Source organism: Notolabrus celidotus, chromosome 3, assembly GCF_009762535.1.
Source record: "Notolabrus celidotus isolate fNotCel1 chromosome 3, fNotCel1.pri, whole genome shotgun sequence".
NCBI lineage: Eukaryota > Metazoa > Chordata > Actinopteri > Labriformes > Labridae > Notolabrus > Notolabrus celidotus.
Window position 1 is genome coordinate 26901262 of NC_048274.1, and position 19943 is coordinate 26921204.

Sequence of the window (19943 nt, forward strand, 5' to 3'; positions counted from 1 at the left end):
GGTTGTTCAGACATTTGCTGCTAAAATACATCATCCCTATCTTTGGAGTAAAGCTCCTAATTTTCTCAAAAGACTTCATCCAAAACGGCATTTCACAGTCCTACTGCAGCTTTGTTTAAGCAGATGAAATCCCACAGGTGAGGACATGTACCTGACTGATGTCGCTGGTCCACGCTGACTTCTCCTGTCTGGATGAAGCCACCAGGATGATGGTGTAGGGCTGGACGTCTTTGGGCTCCACTATCAGTTTAAAGTCCAGGTGCTCTGTATCCTGGCCGCTCCGCTCCCCTTTGGCTGCAAGACACAAATTCAACAGCAATTATTTTACTGTAATAGGGAAAATAAATCACAGTGAAATCAAACACTTTAAGGAGGAAAGGGAACACAACTGGAAAAGAAGATTCTCATGATTCACTTAGAATTCCTAATGATCAAATTTGTACAATAATTCATGTGTTTCTTTGTTGATTTATGTTATCCGAAATGTATCATGTCAACTGAGTTGTCAGTCTTTGCATCCGAGGAGCTTAGAAGTCTGTGTTTCTGTAGTTACGTCCTCTAATCTATATCAACTGCTTACTTTTTGCTAGCCTCTGCAAAGAATACAGTGTAAATGAAGGGGAGATATTAACATTAATACCAGTAATTCATAGAAATATATTGTTAAATAACATTGATGATAGTAATATCAAAGTGCTTCAGGCTCAGGGAGCAGGTTGCTGTACTTTTTTTTTTTTGTACATTGGGGTGATTTTAATAGAAAAACTGCATGTCCTCATGTTTCAATCACAACATACTGCTCATATAAACTTCTGCATGAAGATTACAAAGTCATGAAAACACTGTAAGTTGTAACTCACACTCATCATCTGTCCCCTCTGGCTCCTCCATCAGTGTGCAGTCTATGAGAGACACCACTCCATTCTGTGACAGCGGGTGAAAGGTCAAAGGGTCAAACACAACTTGTTACCCACTGATTCACAGTGAGAGCCTTTTGCTCAAAGTTTAAGTCTATGTAAAGGTCTCCACCAAGGACAAATCAAACAATCAAAGTGACGCAAGGATCAAGGATGTGACTTCAACATTTTCTGGAGTTAAAACGGAGGTAAAAGGAGACTGGATTAACTGCTTTACAGATCATTTTCAAAGTGTGGATTTTTTGTTATCAATAAAATTACTGGCTATACAGATAATCATCAGGCTACATAACATGTCAGTCTGTGCATCATTGATGTACTTTTATTTTAAACTTTGAATAAGTAATTCCTGGAAAAACTGCGATGAGAGAACTGGCTGTAAGTGCTGCAGATTCTGCCACCACTGCAGCTGCTGCTTCTACTGTTGCCTCTGCCACCTGCAGACTGGACTAAACATATTGGTTGAGAACCTTCAGTAGCATGTCCTCTTGAATAAGATACCTTAGTGATGTGAAGTTTTCCCCCAGAGCCACGTGTACAGATGATGAGATGCTTGGAGAAGAGGAAGCACTGTCTCTCGCCTTCTTTCTTCAGAGACAGGGAGCCCAGTCGACCTCTTGTGATCTTTCCTTTCTCACTCATGGGCACCTGGATCAGAGAGCCTGTAAACACACACACACACACACACACACACACACACACACACACACACACACACACACACACACACACACTTGTAATTTGCTCTAACCAACTTAAATTAACAACAAGGTCCAGGACCTCGTGTGTTGTGGACTGTTAAAAAGCCAATGTAATTATTTTTTCTGTGTAGCAAACTTCACATGTAAAATCTGACTGACTTTAGTTAGTAGTCAAATTAGAATATATTTCAGGCATGTGTTCGTGCGTCAGCAATCAATGCCTTCTTCACCCGTTAGCAGCAATGGAGGAAGGTGTCAAACATCTTGATGAGGAGATTTTGATTCATGTAAGAAAATGCTGTAGGAGAGATGCTTGAGGATGGTGTTTGATGTTTCTTGTTTTCTTTGGAGATAAAGAGTGTGCGTTACGTTTTCTGATGAGATGTGTGCGGTTACTGGGGCTAAGCTAGCTGCTGAATAGTGAGTGAATCATTTTATTTCTACGGGTGTTAGACACAAAAGCTGTAGACTGTGGAGATTTTAGAGATATTTAAAAATGCTAACTTTAACATTGGGCATTAAAGACAGGAGGGGAGTAATGAGCATGCTTTACCTTAGCTGTGGGCTAACTAGCGCTACCCTGAATTAATCATATTAATAGGCAGAATGTAATATGTAAATATGTTATGTTACTCATGTGGGGCGCTGTTTGTAAAGTTGTAAACACTGAAAATAACTGCAACATTTCTCCACAGTGAGTTTCAAAACGTCATAACAATGTAGAGTGAATTTCACTTTTTTTAATCACATTTAGAGGAATATTTGTGACCTTCTTCACATTTAATTTTCTTGTGAAAAATATATTAAGTTAAAATTATTGTTAAATCCAAATGTAAATATAAATGTTAAATGTTAAATCTAAATCTTAAATGTCGCTCCACGAATTTAAATATTTAGCAGATATGCGCAGTTGGAATTTGCATATCAGCTAAATATTTAGCAAAATTTAACATTTATATTTAACATTTGAAATGTATATTTAACTTTTATATTTATATTTAACATTTAGATTTAACATTTAACATTTAGATTTAACATTCACATATAGATTTAATATTTAGATTTAGATTTCACATTTAGATTTAGATTTAGCATTTGGATTTAACGAATTTTTAACTCAATATATATTTTTCACAAGTAAATGAAATGTGCAGAAGTCACAAATATTCCTCTAAATGTGATAAAAAAGTGTCTTTTAAAAATTCACTCCACATTGTTATGACGTTTTGAAGCTAAATGTGAAGAATTGTTGTTATTTTCAGTGTGCACAACTTTACAAATGGCGGCCCATATACTCATGTGGTTAGTTACTTATTACATTTTTAAGGAGATCTTAAGTCAGTTTCCAAACATCGGTTGCAGAATTAACTAAACTAAACCCTAGCTTTCCTCAAAATTCATGAGTATCTAGTTGCCGTGAAAGACGTTTAAATTTCACTCAATGTTAAAATCAACAGTTAACATTAATGATTATAAATAAAGAGGCAAACCATCTTCAAAATAAATGATTTGAGTGTGAGAAGCATTAAGATTAAATCTTTAATTTGAATCAAACCTTGAAACAAACTCACCTTGCCTCACAAACGTCTGACTGGTGTCCAGCAGCACTTCACAACCCTCCACTATCATTCGCTCAATGGCGAGGTTCTTCCTGATGTTCTCTGTCTCACTCACCTCATCGTGCATGATTCTGAAAGGAGAATATACACTCAATAATTCAGATACTTCACAGGTAAGGATTGAGTGTTAGAATTCCCAAATTTAACACAAACAGATGTCCCTTTAATTATGTAATTAATACATGTTGCTGTCTTTCATACGTATGTGCTGTTAGAAGGCCAGGCAAGGCAAGGCAGCTTTATTTGTATAGTACATTTCATACATGAGGGCAACTCAACGTGCTTTACATTAAAACATTAAAAGCATTTGAAACATTCAGACTGGCATAAAAGAACATAATTAAAATGACAAATATAATAAAACAGAAAAGAAAAGGAAAATTAAAAATATATTAAAAATTACATTTTGATTTAAAGTGAGTTAAAATGAGCTAAGATATGAAGGAAGTGGCAAATAAAAAAGTGTTTCAATAAAATAAATGTGCCAAAACACATGCTGACCTTAGGAGTTAGTATGCAAAAGTGCTGTAAAAATAACAGGTGCAACCACATAACCCCTTTAACATTTATCATTAGCAGGTTTTCATTGCATTTCTAGTCTTGGTGTCATCAGTATTCAGACTGATACAATATCCTTCAAAGCTTATAAACAAAGCAAAACACTGATTTATATTTGTTTTAACACAAATTGTATTCCAACAAATATAATAGTACCATGAACAACAGTATGACAGTAGACCTACCTGGAAAGTTCCTCCAGTTTTGACTTGGCGTAATCCAAACTGTTTCTTTCCACATGCTCATGAGGGGTGTGAGCCAGCAACTCATGTAATGTCAGAATGTAACGAGGGATCTGAGTTGCAACAGAAAACTTCATGAAATAATTTTTTGGTTGTGTGCAACACAAAATTAGGCCATTCTGTAACCTTGAATCTTACCTGAAACATAGGGTAGGTAAGGAAGGTCTCCAGCGTCCTCTCCTCACAGTCGGGCTTGGCCTCGTACTGTTTGAGCAGCTTGTCAAAGTCCCGGTTCTGTTTGCAGTGGGCCAGGATTTGCAGGCTGTACTGGTGGTTCCTCACAAACTCCTGGTAAATGTTCAGCATCGGCAGCAAGATGTCAAACAGATCGGCTGTAAAGAGAAGCACACATCTTGATAAATACGTTCAACATGTTTTTTTTGTATATGGCACACCGAACCTCTAACAAAACCCAACAAAACTGTCCCTCTTACCCAGCACAAGTGTCGGCCAGCTGGCTATCCGCGCCTTCAGGCCCTGGTAGAAGATCTGATGCAGGAACATGATGGTCTCGCTGATAAAATAAAGAAGAAAAGTGGTGCTCGTGACCTTTTGTTTCACCCTCTCCTGTTATCTCCCTCTATGCTGAGTCACTCTTCATCCCAAGTCTCACCACCACACACCTGTTTAGGAAGATGCTGCTGACATCATCATGTGTGATGGGCGGCTTCTTGGAGCTGGCAGCCATGCGGAGAGGCCGCAGGAAGTTGTTGACCAGGATGTGGAGTTGCTGGACGTATTCAGCCTCAGCTTCCAGCATGCTGAACACAACTTGGTTCCTCTTCCTCATGCTCTCAGCGTGGGGTGAACGGATGTAGTCCTGTATGATGGTTTTCCACTTCCTGCGGCAAATCCAACCTCGCAGGAAACTCTGGACCTGTGTGGGAGAAGATTAGAAAACAAAGGTACAGCCAACCATGCTACTGTGGGTTCAGAGAGTTCTACTGACCTAATAGGTAAACAGATTTGTACTATAAATAGGAGCAATTAATCCTTTAGCCATCCACAAAGTGACAATTTTGGATAAATTAGAGAAACCTATTTTTAAAGCCCACAGACACAGGGTGTGAAAGAATTTCTTGATGGTACTATTTAAACAGTTTTCATACTCTGCATAAAAATATTGTTGGATTGCAAAAGCCTAATGAAAAGTGACTGCAAGTTGGAGATATTATAGTTCTGGCTTGTACTAAATGTAAGCACAATAAAATAATGCACCTTTGCTATATCAGTCTCCGATCTGTATCTTGAAGCTAATATTTGTTCCTGCTACAAAGAGAAGCTAAAGCTAGCTCAGGATAGTGGTGTCACCAAGTGGCAACCTCCACTCTCCAACGATGAAGCCCATGTGGAAGTGTTATAAACTGCAGTTCATCAAGTATCCGCTTGAGGCTGGCTGCAGAAACACCGGAAACCACATAGACGCCTATTCAAAAAAGACGATATTTGCAGCATAAATAAACATGTTTACAGCCTGGTTCAAAAACCAGCTTGGCCCTACGTAGCTAACTTCTCTATTGGCACACACTGTACGGGGGGTGAATTTTTTTCTAACGTGACGGTTCAGAAGATATTAAGATTACAAGTTTTTGCCTAAATAAGGACATGACTGATTTGACTCCCAGAAGGGAACACATAGCTGTTGGCTAGGAGGCTCAAACTCCCCGACTTTACGTCACACTCTGCCTGGTTGAGTTCCACATTTCCAATATGGCTGCCGCCGTCGATTTACTTCAAAACAGTGCTCAGGAACAGATGGATGACGTCACGGATACTACGTCCATATTTTATACAGTTTTCGGCTGTCACGGTGATGGCAGCTAGAATACACTGGGTGTTTCTATGAGAAAACTTGAGCTGTGAACATAAATTTGAACCCTAACTAGAGTTACAAAGGAGAACTTGGTAGAGCTTCCTATATGCTCATCCTGCAGACATTAGCATTTACTTTGAGCCACATTTGAAATATCAGTGGAGTTTAGAAATGTATTCAACAAGTTCTAAGCTCTGTTTCGTTGCTAAGTTTGTCACCATGTTCACCATTGCTTTTAACCCCCCTGTTATGTTTGTCTCTTAGGGACAGCAATAATGTTCCTGGGTCAATTTGATCCAGGGCATATTAAATTATCCAAAAGTGTCCGAACCCAAAAAATCCCAATACATGTTTTAAAAAATCTCATTATTAACTCCATTACTAACCATTTAAATCAATATTTAGCGCAATGGTGTTCTTTAATCCTCAAAGATCATGGTTCAATGAGGACAACTCACTCGTTTTTTATGAAAATTCATGTTAAAACTTTTTTTTAATGCAAATTGAGAAGCCGTAAATATAAATACAATAGTTTTACATGACATATATTTTTGTTTATTTTATTTTACATTTTGATTTTTTTGTTTTTTATTAAGTGAAGTTCATAAATTTACAAGAGACACCTCTTCAGTCACACGCTGCCCAGATTTTGATGCTGCATTTAGCTGGATTTTGAAGGCATATATTACCTAAAATGGAATAAACCTCTGAATTCCACTAGCCTTTCATCCACTGTGACATTGGAATTGCAAAATAATACTTGTAACAATTTTTTTTGGATTTTTGAACTTTAAAATGGACTAATTTGACCCGCGACATAGCAGGAGGGTTAAGCTTTTTCTGTCTATTGTTAGATGTGTGTTGGGAAGCATCTTACTGCTGCATCTAGAAATTATTGTTAAGAGTGAACCGAGAGGAAAAACCCATCAGATGCTTCAAACTCTCTTCAGATTAATTAAGAGCTGAAGACAGAAAAACCTAACGATTCTTGTCGATGAGGAGCAAATTCTGTAAATGCTAGCACATGCTTCTCTAGATAGATTAAAGCTAGAAATAAAAACTACAGGAGAAATCAGACTAGGTAGCCTTTTCAGAGACTACAGGAAGCAGATCCAACTTTGCCTCCCTCCCTCCTTTCCTCTTTCACACTTTGTCTTCCTGTTTGTATCATTAATATTTTTTTTCAATAACTATAGAAGAGTGAGTTTGATTCTGTCCTTTTATACAACTCAGCATAAAACCAGTTAGATCTCACCTTTTTGATCTTCTTGATCTCGGTGTCATCTTCGTTGGGGGGAACCTCTGGATTCAACTGGATCTTCTCATTGTCCTTGAGAAGTCCAGAAATCTAATTCAACACAAATCAATCATGATTACACATGTTATAGTCAAAGTTTTGAATTTAAATTGGTCCAGCTGCATCAAATGTGTTCCCACTATATTTTACTTTGCTTGGTGTTGTTTTACTCACTCCCATCAGAACAACACAGTATGAATAGGATCGGACTTAAGATAAACTGCTTTTGCTAAAAGACTCAGATTAAACAAAACACCTCATAACCCATTAGTACTACATATTTGGGCCATGAAAAGTGAGACAGTTTATTATCTTGTTCTGGTGCAGACTGCTGCATTAGGTACAACAGAAGCTGATTCATTCATATTGAAAACATTCAATTCAGATGGGGCTATCCATTAGCACATTAAAAGGAGATGCATTTGATCTGGTTTAGACTGAATAATGAGGACACAAAACACTCAACAGTATTGCCGGGTCTTTAATAAGGACATCCCAGAACGCTGTAAGCTACAACACTAGCTATGAAGTGCCAGATATCGTGGTTTGGAATCTGGCATGTAATTTTGTCTTTCCTCTCTTTCTGTCCTCATCATAGATTTCAAACTTTCACATCCTTCTCCTCTCTCTCTCTGCCTCTACTGTGTGCAATAATGGAAACAAAAAATCGCCCTCACGCATTTACAGATATTACCAGCAAGAAATAACAAGGCAAGTTACCTCTGATTTCAGCCGCTCTATCTCAATTTCCCCATCCTCTATCTGTTGTCGAAGTTGCTTGGCAACCGTTTTCTCCGTCTCCACTATTTGGAGTAGATGGAGATACTTCTGCATGAGGGTCTCATGCTCTGTAGCCAGGTTCCTGTAACTATACAGACACACACACACACACACACACACACACACACACACACACACACACACACACACACACACACACACACACACACACACACACATGCAGAGTCACACAGTCATTGTAAGGACCTTATTAACACACGTTTCATAAGCTCTTTATAGTTGCATTAAAGCTAAAGCAGACCTCTGATCAGCGAGACTCAAGTATGCATCTAGTGCAGGGACTTACGCAACCATTTCTTCAAATAGTTGTAGGCTTGGCAGGTCATGTGTAGAGGCTGCCAGAACATTAACAACAGTGTTGTACATAAACCAGTTTAAAATACTAAATAATTTACTTTAATGACACACCATGTAAAGTAGAAAAAAGTTTAAAGGAGATGGAAACCAGACATCAGTAAAATTCCTATAAAAGCTGTATCGTATGCTTTTTCATCGCCCTGCTATCTTACAAGCATTATTACAGACCAACTTGCTGCTGTACTGTACTGGCTTGACTGAGCACTAATCAATGCAGTCTTCAATGAGTCCAATCAATTGACCTTTTGCCATACAAATGCACACAGCTGACATTTAGAGTGATTGTGTTGTTTGGCTTTTGTGACCCTCTTTTGTCTCAGAGCCTTAAAGGGGCATTTTGCTCATTATACATCTGTTGACTCCATAAAACAAGTTTGAAACACACACTAATCCAATAGAGAGTCAGTACTCTGTCTTACAGGGAAATGTCACGATAATTATCAATCACATGGCTGTATAATTTGGTATAGACCTTTGTGTTTTCTAGAGGATCACTTCTGCTACCCAGCTTTCTTACTAATCACCCTTCAGAGATGGTTAAGACCCCTCCACCTAGTGTCAGGGTCTTGTCTCAGCCTGTCTGGATTCTATTTGGCATAAGCATCGGCTATCTTCACATTAATAGATTCATGAAAAAGTAAGTAAACAAAGACTTTGACATGTGACCAAATGGTTTTTCCTTTCGTTTAGTATCCCATAGTAACTTTCATCTTGGTAACATACTAGACGCTATCAAATAAGTTGGTAAATAAGCATAAGCCTGAACCTTAACATCAGCATGTCCACATTGTCACTGAAAGCATATATGTGTTAGCATTTGCTCGATCAGCAAATGTACAGTGTCATTTCTGATAATATTAAGGCACAATATATTGCAGTTTTGTTATTCTAAAGTTCATTAGAAATAAAATGTATTTATTTAAGTTATATTTTGGGGATTTTTTGCCTTTATTGACAGGACAGCTGAAGAGAGACAGAAAGTGTGGGGAGCAGAGAGTGGGGGAGGACATGCAGCAAATGGTCGAGGCCAGGAGTTGAACCCGCGACGGCTGCAGCGAGGATTGTAGCCTCTGTATATGAGGCACACGTTTAGACCACTAGGCCAACGGTGCCCCATTAGAAATCCCATTTAGTTACTTTTTTAGTAAAGAAAATAAATAACTTAACAAATCTTCAAACAAGTGGTTGGTGATAGCTTACAGTCCCACTATCAACTCAAAAAAGAGTGGAGTCGCAGATGAGAAGGTGACCACCTGCTAGGAGACACCATAACAAAACCAGAAGATCTGGACATAAGTTTGTTTGCTTTTTCTCCTAGCACAGCAAAAGTAGAAAAGACAATTGCTAATAGTCTCGATTGCATTTGGAGGTCATATTACTGTGGTTTTAAATATTATACTTTATCAGGCTGTAAGTTGATTTTGCAACAATAAACATTACACCCCCGTAAAAGGAAAACTTGTACATCTAAGTGATTTTAATGTTTTAAAGAATCACATGCAAAACTACAAGTCTTCCTTGGAGGACCATCTTAGTTTGTACACAGATGGGGGGTAAAGTGTAAGAGGTACCTGGCCTGTGTGATAGCAGCCACCCACTCATCACAGTCCTTGACATCCTCTGTGCGTAGCTCCAAAGCCTTCTGGTTGTCATGATTGAACGTGACAGTGAAGTAATACTGAAAAACAGCATCAGGGAAAGAGTTGTTTATTTGTTTTGCATACAATAAAAGAATATATTGAACAATGTATTTTCTGATATAAAAATGCATTTCAGATGAGCTGAAGAAAACCTGTGAAAGGGATAACCTTGCCATCACTTATCAGCTTTTTCTTAAACCTCATTTCATTAAAGTCAAACCCAAAATTAAACTTGTGTGCAACACACATGCATGCCATTGTGTGTGGACGAGTGGGAGAGCGAGATCCTGAGGGAAAAGTCTTGAGAGAATCATTATAAAGCCTCTGTGCATTCTGGCTGTAACCTGGCAACTCACCTCTGAATTGGAGGAAGCCTCACGACTGACGCAATATTTTGCTTTAGCTTTGTGTCACTGAATTGGCTGCATTTTACTGACACAAACACCTCAACCTTTTTACTTTCTTACCTATTATCTCTGGTGACCTGACAGCCATAAAGGTTCACATAGTTATGGCAATTATGGCAAATGCTTGACGAGATGTTTTCCGATAGCTTTATCAAACAAAATCCTCTAATCAACACAGTAGTGGTCACTGCCATAAAGGTGCAGACAGCCTACTTGTGGTTTAAACGCTTCAAATTATATAACACTGATGCATTGTAAATAGACCCCACAAATCCAATATATTGGATTTTTTATCCCTCCCAAATGCCAAGAGCAAATCATTTGTGAAGGGGAGTAATGTTCCATATTTCCTGATGAGCGGCAGAAAGGCCCTTTGTCAATAATGTGCTTCCCATCTCCCGCTTCCTGTGAGCTGGTGTGTCAAGCCTTTTAGGCAGCTATATTTAGCTCCACATCACCACATTTTTGCCACAGAGACATTATCTCTCGGGAAGTGAGACAACGTAGCCCGTAGTAAATCCTTACTTAAAACCTATGAGCGTTAACTATTTAATTCTCCCTAGAATAGAGAAAAGAGATTAAACACATTTAATTATGTAATGATGTCAAAGCTACCTTCTGTGCAAATTTTAAATAAATTCTGAGCATTTTTACCTGTGTTATCCTCTGAGTTTTACTGAATAAACAAATAAACATTTTCAAGCAGTGTTTGAACAGCCAATGATAGCTTGAGTTCTATTCTTTTTTAGAATGTTTTATTAACCACTTCACATTTAAACAGTTGTTTATATATGTTACACTTAAGTGTTTGCAACTGAAAATATTGCCTACTTCTGTCTAACCCAGCTACAAAACACAGTTATATGGTTTGTATATGCTCTTTAGGGTTGATTTTAGTACTTTTTAGTACGGTTATTTATCTGAGGTGTAGATGCAATTGACCAAAGAAATCGAGCAGCAACAGTCTGAAGGACTGAACTTTAGAGTTAATTTCTCTCATGGTCAAAGATTATTTAAAGCTCCCATGAGGAACTTGATATTGGGCTCCATTTGGCGCCCCCTGCGGTCATAGTGATACCTTATCTCTTTGCTAATATTGTCTTGTACATGTGCTAAGAGTCAAATGTATCATTCCCTGTGAGTATCTGCAGTGGTAAGAGTAAAAAAAAATGTTTCTTTATTGTGCTATGAATTATTTAATGTGAAACCTATCCCTTCACAGCAGTTACAGGCGGTAAAATTTATGATATAGAAATTGTCAGGATCTTTTGCTATTGGTCTTGTTAACTTGGGTAGGTCATCTAGAGGCATCACTCTTAACTTCTGTTTCAGTGACAGTAAAAAAACTCCTTACTCAAGCTTTAAATTACCCATTAAAAATCCCTTTTAATTCTTTATGATCATTTTGTTTATTTTTTATACAAGAATCCATAATCGAGGATATCAGGATTTTACTTTTCTTGTTATCCTGTTTTTGCAAATGCCAGGATAGTGTCGCTGGAACTGCTCACAACTGGGAAGTAAAGCCAATATTGTTAACAAAATGCAAAACTAGCTCCATAATGGAGCTGTTGGTTTATTATATAACTTCACTCAAATTGTGACCGGCTAAATGGAAATTAAAGAGTTAAAAGAAGAAATAAATGCAATATCTGACACATTTTTAAAAAAATGGAAATGTATGTTTAATATTGATATTAGGTGGTACCAAAGATATAATGGTTGATCAATGAAGCATGAAAACTGAATGAATCAATCATTTCAAATCGATGACTGGCCTGCTCTGGTTTTGTAGCCTTGTTTTGTTGCAACCTCCCTATTACAACAGATACTATTAAACTATCATAAATTATCTATAATTCAAACTGATCCCAGTCATGCTGTTTGTTTTTTTTAAACACAGCAACTTCAGACTATTAACTCATGAACTGATGATTTTGAGAAATAAAGTTCTGTAGTCCTACCAAAATTCTTAAGTCAAATGACAACAAACGGTTTGTGCTGATCGCCCTTTTGATACATATTTCTTCAGTTAGCTCGATTTTGTTGAATTAAATAAAATAGATAGGTAACTAAAAATGGAAGTAAAGCATTTCCACATTACTCTACCCATCCTCATCTCATAACATGACCCATCTCATTTCTTATAAGCCCGTATTTGCTGTACTTGCAAAGTGAAGCACAATCCCGAGGCATGTTGTTGCACATTTTATTGGCCCCTTCAAACACACTTTTTCAGATGCAAATAGGGGTTGCCATAGTAACTGTGGGCTTAAACGTAGCTCGCCTACTAAATGGGGACTAAGAACATTTAAAAAGTAGAACACTCCAAAGAATAGAATGAGAACGGAGCAGAGACGGACGGAGAGTGAGGCAGGGGGGGAGAAAGATCTTTTGCCTTTTTGAGGAGTGAGAGCTATAAAAAGCCTGCAAGGTGGCAGTTGGCTTGGCATCTATTCGCCGCATTGTCCCTCTCCCTGTCACACATAGATAAGATCCAGCAGTCGCCCGGCCATTCCTCCTGCAGCTCTGACACACACACTCACACACACACAAACATACAGTACAGTACATGAACTAACAGGCTCAACAGAAATCTGGGATCTCTTGTAATCTACATATATTTAACAGGCTTTATGTCAGAAATCTACAGTAGCGTTGCCTCAGATGACCTCTGCAGGCAGCTCATCGACTGGAGTCTCATTCTTTGTTTTTTTTCTACAGAGGGGGGAAAGTGAAAAGGAAATCTGTATGCCCTCAGACACCTGAGGCATTGATTATACTTTCTGTCCTCATCTCACCTTTTATAGATCCACATTTGCGTATGCAGGAAGACACAGTGATGCAAAGACAGACTTTAAACCATGTGCAAGAGCATCACAAGAAGCGCAGTAGTGGATGCAAACCTGTAGAGGTATATGCACACTGACAGATAGAGTGCACATGAATATCACGTTTCTGGAAAAAAAACATCAGCATTTTTCATATGAGTGCACATTTTGTTCCCCAAATTTCACAGCCCCTCAAGAAGAGCCCCACAACTCAGAGAATGTGTTTCTGACACACATTATGTAGATAGACACGTGCTGAACAGAAGACTGTGCTATGCTAATTGAAGGCTTTCAAATTCATTTTATTCGCTGTTGAAATAAATTCAGTGGAGCAGCCTGCATGAACAGCTGTCAGAGGAGATGTCACTCAGTCAGTATTTCATCTACAGAACAGAAAACATCTTTTGTCATTGCTCTTAAGGAATCAGACATGACAGTGAGCAAATTCTGAGAGTTAAGGATGAAGAAGATTGTGGTTTCGTGCCTCTAAAACAAAATCATGAGGAATATGAGCTTTCACTGGTCTGCTAACATCAACAGGAACAAACATTATTTTACTTGTTTTGAATCTTGTCTTTGTTCTGATTGAAGAAGTCAAGTTTTAAAAGTAGAATGTTATGAGTTGGTAGAGTTCAGCACCACGGACAGCGACACGAGGACAGCCACATACAATCAGTGCAGGAGCTTCTACACTCATTAAATTCACTCTGTGTCTGTGCTTTATCTGTAATTAGACTTGTTGTACAATATATAAGTACAATGACAAAGCACTCAAACTCAGACATGCAACAGTGAGATAGTAGATGTTCATCACCAGAGGAGGGGTGAAAAGTGAGAGATGGGATTATCAAATCATTCATTTTCACTTTGGGATACTTTTTCACAGATAGTTTGATAAGTACTGTAGAATAATTGTGCAACAATTGTCAAAAAAAAGTACAGTAGATGACAGGTATGACAAGCTTAACATTTGAAACCTATGGTGTATCCATGTACAACTAGAATGATTTTCAAGGGGCTAGTGATTTTTTTCCTATGAAATAAAATAACTCCACCAAAGTTGATGTTGTTTCACTGAGTCATGAAGTTAGTGTGCAAGCTATTCACACAGATTTTAGACAAAAAACTGCTCTATTTACAAATTTGTCCAAAGTAACTAATCAAATGTATGATCTAAAGGAGTTTAAGTAGTTTAGGAGGAAAACTGTGCCACCATAACGCCATATCCAGTCTGATAAAGGATGCATAAAATGCTTCAACATACTTGGTTGCCATCTATTTGCTGCCTCAGTATTCGTGGCCATATAATAGGTGTAGCACGGCTTTCAAACATTCAAGGAGAAACTTACATAACTCAAAAGAGCTGAGAAAACTGACCACCTGTTGCCAAAAAGAGGTGCCCTTATGTTCAAACATATCAAATCACCCATCACTCTGACTTTTGTCTTCAGTTCTCCTTCAGCTCTGGTGTAGAGACACCTGAAAATGCTGCAGCTGGCACTAGAGCTGTCAGAAGGTGGGTGCAGTCACAGCTCAAAGCAGCTTGACCACAACACTCTGCCTTTTAGATGCTACAAGGTTTATTCCTCCCAACATCAGCCTTCCTTGCGCCTCTAAACAGTTCCTCTGGAGACGACCATGCTTTCGCTGAGATTACATTTGACTGTGTCACACTGGCACGGAAACAGTGGAAATGTTGAGCCATCACACATGTTAATCCGTGCCACTGTATGCCAGAGGTACTAAAACGAATAGGGGGGATGTTGTAAGAAACAAAAGCAAGCCTGGGGCATCGTTTGGTTCTCATTCAAGGCTGTCGTTAACAACCCAGTGATAATGAGAGAGCTATCAAATGAAGCAGCCGCTATGAACCGGGGAGACGCAGTTGCCAAGGTAGGATGCTATTAATATCAAGACAAGGAATTAAATCAATACGTCAAAACGACAGGGAAGGGGGCAGCTGCCTCCGCAAGATGGCAACCTGCAAAGTTTGGATGCTGGTTAAGTTTACTCGCTGCAGTCCCTGGGATGTCTAAAAATAAACACGCTTATATAAAAAAAAAATACACGTGCTGCAGTAAATATTGTAATAACAGTGATAAAGGAACTACTTTGTCCATTTGTTTGCAAACTTTTCACAGAGACTTGGAATAGATCCTGTTGACTGAAAAGCAGGAGATATATTTTGGTATTTCGTGTATCAGTCGTCTTTGAGGCAGCCTTCGAGGCTATTTTAGTGCTGAATCGAGACAATCAATCAGTTAGAATGACGCCATTACGTAACACTGAGCGTCAAGTGAACATCTCTGGGACATTGTTTGCGTGATAAATAGATGGTGGGATAAAAACAGCAACTGTGTCGTTCATGGGCGAGTTTGCTGAGTACTTCCTCTCTCGTGAATGATACTTTCAACAACAGATAGAAGTACAGATAGATCAGAACCAGCAGTGCTGATGTGTTGAAAGACACAGATTACCTTCACGGTGTAAGTCAGACTTGTGGGAGCTTCCCGCAGCTTACCTGCTTCTCTAAGCCCTCTTTCGCGGACAGAGACGGTTTGGGTGACGGTGCCCTGTCACAAGCACATCCCTCCAACAGGTACAGTCCGGAGGGGCGTGAGCTCGAGTCGTTTTCGAAATAAAACAGCATATTCTGCAGCAGAGCGAACCACTTTGAATGCCATTTTGTGTTGTCTGAGCTTTTCTTACTCAGGCACCCTCGCCTCGTGCCATCCTTCTTTGCCAAAACAGCCAGATAGGTGATGTGGCCATCATTCAGTCTCATCCCTTTCTGCATTTTGGCTCTGATACGATCCGTGAGGATCTGCGTGCTGGTTCTTACATGTTCTTCTGCTTAGCACCTCCGAAACACAGTCAGACTTGGTGGGCAGCAGCCCACTCCTGTGTGCCCATCCACAGTTGCCACACTAATGTCTGCAGCGGCACTGAAAAAAAGAACAAAAATAAGAGGTAGAAATAGAACAGAAAGAAGAAATGGATGCACGTGAAGAGTCGAAGTCTCGCATTCAATCGCACAGACTCCACACGGCTAGCATATCACAGAAACCACGACGCCGTCTTAGAGAAGCCTTCCTCATGAGCCTGACTCGCTCATGATGAGGACTGAGGTGTCCCCGTGCCTATACACGCGCACTGAGCGCGCGAGCACACACAGCATCCTGCTCTCACAGAGGGAGGAAGCGCAGTCACGTGACCTGTCCCCGGAGCAGCAGATTTCAGCACCTTGGACAGAAACTCTGAGCAACAACAACACAGTGAAAAAGAACGCAGCTTCTTCTTGATGCGGAGGATAGTGACGCTTTATCTGAGATGTCTTTAAGAAGCTCCACAAGTGACGTTTCAGGATAAGAAAAAAACACGGAACCATTCAAGGCATTCAAACCGTTTACATAACTTCAAAAGGCCATAAGAAAATAATACCCCCAAATATTCACAAATAGCAGGGATCGGAAAAGGGTGAAAATGTGAATAAACATTTATGATACACCTTTTCTCATTGTTTTTATCCAAACCAAATCCTCTCATACCTCTACTAGACTCTTTAGGTTTAGAAATAGGCCTACCTACTGTTCAAACCAGGTCCTTTACAACCTGTTGCACTAAAACACAGCTTATTTACTGATAATCAGGTACTCCCAATACAGAAGTAATTCTTCTTTAAGATTTACTTTTGATTGTTAAATGCTTCTTTTTCTATTACTGCTTATAAGTTTAACTTTGATGAGGAAGGGGCTCAGATGTTTGACCTCCAGTACTCATTAGTTTCAACAAAGCAGCCCAAAAAGATAAAGACAATTAATGACTGCATATTCGTTATTATCCCATTTAACACTTTGATAATTCGATTATTGCCAGCATACACTCTTCTCCCAACTACATATGGGTAATTTTGCTGTAAACTACGAGACAGATGGAGGTGAAAATAAGTGTGTTCTTAAAGCACACTTTCTCTAGATCTGCCCATACTCACACTTCCTGTGTAATTAAAATGCTGAAAACACTTCACTGGCCATGCTGTCAGGGAGACAGGCGGTCTCTGATGTTGAACAGCCCAGAAACTGGCTCCAATAGGTTCAGGTCAGTTTGTGTTTAGCTCCTTTAGTTTGTACAGTTTGTACAGTTTTTCAAAGTAATCTAGATTTGTGTCTTTTCCCCCTTGAGTCATATTTTCTGCATTAAACACGTATATTTACTCCCTTGACCCAAAGGAAAAAATACCTTTATTTTCAGGCAATGATATCATTTGAAAATAATCTATGGCTACTAAACCTTTGTCAGCGCCTTTTTCTGTCCCTCTTTTATACAACGGTTCACAAAAGCCTCTCAACGCTGTCCACTGCTGGAACATTTACATATCTGAGAGGGCGAGAGGGATACTCATTAGGGCTGGCCCATAATTAATCCTGGATTAGCATATTGGGGCGAGGACACAGACAATGGTCTATTTCATCACAGGGTGTTTCACAGTGGGATCACAGTGCTCTGTCTGTGTGCGATCATTAAAAGGATCCAGGGAGGTAACAGGGTATAATTGAGTTAGATTCAACTGCTCCTTTTGTACAGATTCAGCTTTTTTGTTCTTTTTTATTGAAAAGGAGGGGACGATCCACGTCGCTCAGGATTTCATTTTCCCTTTTTTTTGGTGTCAGGTACAGTGAAAGAAAGGCAGGATGGTGAAGGTAAAGAGATGCAACAGTGTGGAATAAGCTGCAATTCAGCCCAGTGCAGCCATTAGTAGAGGGATCCACCAGGATGCCCCAGGCTCAGCTCCTTCCATCCCATAATCAGCCCCTCAGACAGGAGTGGTAATGAGGTGGTGATTCTCCTCTCAGACTCGCACTGATAGTAAAGATTATTTTTATGGCTTCCTATTATAGATGGTGTAAAATGGAAAGTGACGCAGAAGATTGCAAGAACAGAACGGTGATGACATTTGACAAAGGTCATGAAGGGGATTCAAACCCATGAAAGTGTGACCAATCAGAATGCAGCTTTATGAGGGCAGAGCCCACAGCTTGAGGTGATGCTAGATGTACCCTTTCTCTTTCTTTCTTTTGAGTTGCTGTTTAAAAAATGATTTATCAAATATCTGGGCTGAAATATAGGCCAATGAACGGCCTAAATAACCAAATTCAATATTGAAGAGCTGCTGAACACACTTGAAAACCTTGGATCTATGAAAATCTTGTATTTAATATTCTCAAAGCTCTGGCTATTATCACCTTCAAAAGTTTTATTGGGTATCACAAATTACAAAGGTCTGCACAAACAGCAGACACACAGTATGATTATCCTTTTGGGGGTGTGTATCTTTGGCATCCTGACATATGGGTCATATGGGTCAAATATGTCAGGATATCTAGCAAAAACATTGCAACAAGCTTCTCTTTAGGGATTGGTGGAGACCAAAACAGAGCTGAAAAAAAGATCCAATATCTGTCATTGGATCTTGTTTAGCTCTGTTTTGGTCTCCACCAATCCCTAAAGAGAAACATGTAGCAATTTTGCTGCTAGATGCTCGACTTTTTCCCGAGTTGGCGTATGTTTGCATGACTGATGGTCTTTTTTTTCCGGTGAGCACATTAATAGTTTATCAAAAAATTAGCTTGAAAAAGCTTGAAGCTCAAATGTTTTTAAGTGGTTTATTTGCAACGTACAGAATGTTTCACATTTGTCTCGTTTCAAGTAAATAACAGCTTTAAGGTTGATGTTGATTGAATTCAGCTTCAGTTTTCTAAATTCATTTTGACACATTATGTTGTTAATAATGTAATGTCAATAATTTTGAAGAACACTTCAAGGACCTATAAGTCTTAAATACTTATGCCTGGTGATTATATCAAATAGCTCAAAATTGACTGAATAAGGATACTGAAATGTTTACTATGTTGTTATTTTATGTAACCTGACCTAAAAATGGAAAACTATCTGAATACCTGAAACATCATCTCTTGGTGTGAAACTACACTTAATCAGTTTGACTTTGAATGATGGGGCAACCTCAGGCTTCATTATGCTTTCAGAGAAACCATTGGGTCATGTCACTGAGACCACAAACATGTGTTATACAGTCTATGCTCTAGACCAGGGGTGTCCAAAGTATGGCCCGGGGGCCAATTGCGGCCCAAGGTCCATTTATTTATAGCCCCAAGCTTCCATCTTAAATTGTGTTATTTATAGCACAGAAATTAATCACAGTTTCTTTCTACAAACAAAACTAAAGTGGATCCAGAAACGTCTCAAAAAGCTTCATATGGACTACCTGTCTAAAGTCAAAGCAGTGTGAATTCTGCAAGACGGCAATAAAGAAGAAACACAAGAACTCTTAAAGTTGACAAGTTTTCAAATTAATGTTTTTATCATGATGTGAAAATGTTCTTTATGAACACTAAAAGTTCAGAAGACACAAAAGAGGACACAAGACAAGATCAAAATTATGAAATTGTGCAGAAAAGGCAAAATTTGGTGCATAAAAAATGTTCAGAACTCAGGAAAATAATTATTTTGTTCTTAAAATGTTTCCTGCTTGTCAGAAAGGTCTTAAAAACCACATAAAAAAGAAGTGTGATGAAATCTAGATCATGATCCTGACATAGGAAAATAATGATACAATACTTTTCCCACATTGACCGACCCTAATGAAAAACATTTTCCTCCAGAAGAAGATAAAGTTTGCTCATGTGTACATGGCTTGTGGAGAACTGAGGACTACCTAGTTACTGATTTATTGAGACAAAAT

The 19943-nt window shown here is 38.8% G+C and overlaps 1 protein-coding gene across 1 annotated transcript in view; it reads right to left on the reverse strand.

The window, feature by feature from the left end:
• The window catches only part of LOC117809124 (ras-specific guanine nucleotide-releasing factor 1-like), a 30874-nt gene extending 14376 nt beyond the window's left edge, over positions 1-16498 (reverse strand). Inside the window, exons 1-12 of the mRNA XM_034678799.1 lie at positions 15705-16498; positions 9877-9983; positions 7868-8015; positions 7106-7198; positions 4661-4914; positions 4472-4551; positions 4176-4369; positions 3981-4090; positions 3190-3308; positions 1419-1579; positions 861-924; positions 152-294 (exon numbers count right to left, since the gene is read on the reverse strand). Of these exons, the coding sequence (XP_034534690.1) occupies positions 152-294; positions 861-924; positions 1419-1579; positions 3190-3308; positions 3981-4090; positions 4176-4369; positions 4472-4551; positions 4661-4914; positions 7106-7198; positions 7868-8015; positions 9877-9983; positions 15705-15980 (1749 nt within the window). The 5' untranslated portion in view covers positions 15981-16498. The remainder of the gene's footprint in view (positions 1-151; positions 295-860; positions 925-1418; positions 1580-3189; positions 3309-3980; positions 4091-4175; positions 4370-4471; positions 4552-4660; positions 4915-7105; positions 7199-7867; positions 8016-9876; positions 9984-15704) is intronic.
• Between the last annotated feature and the right edge of the window lie 3445 nt (positions 16499-19943).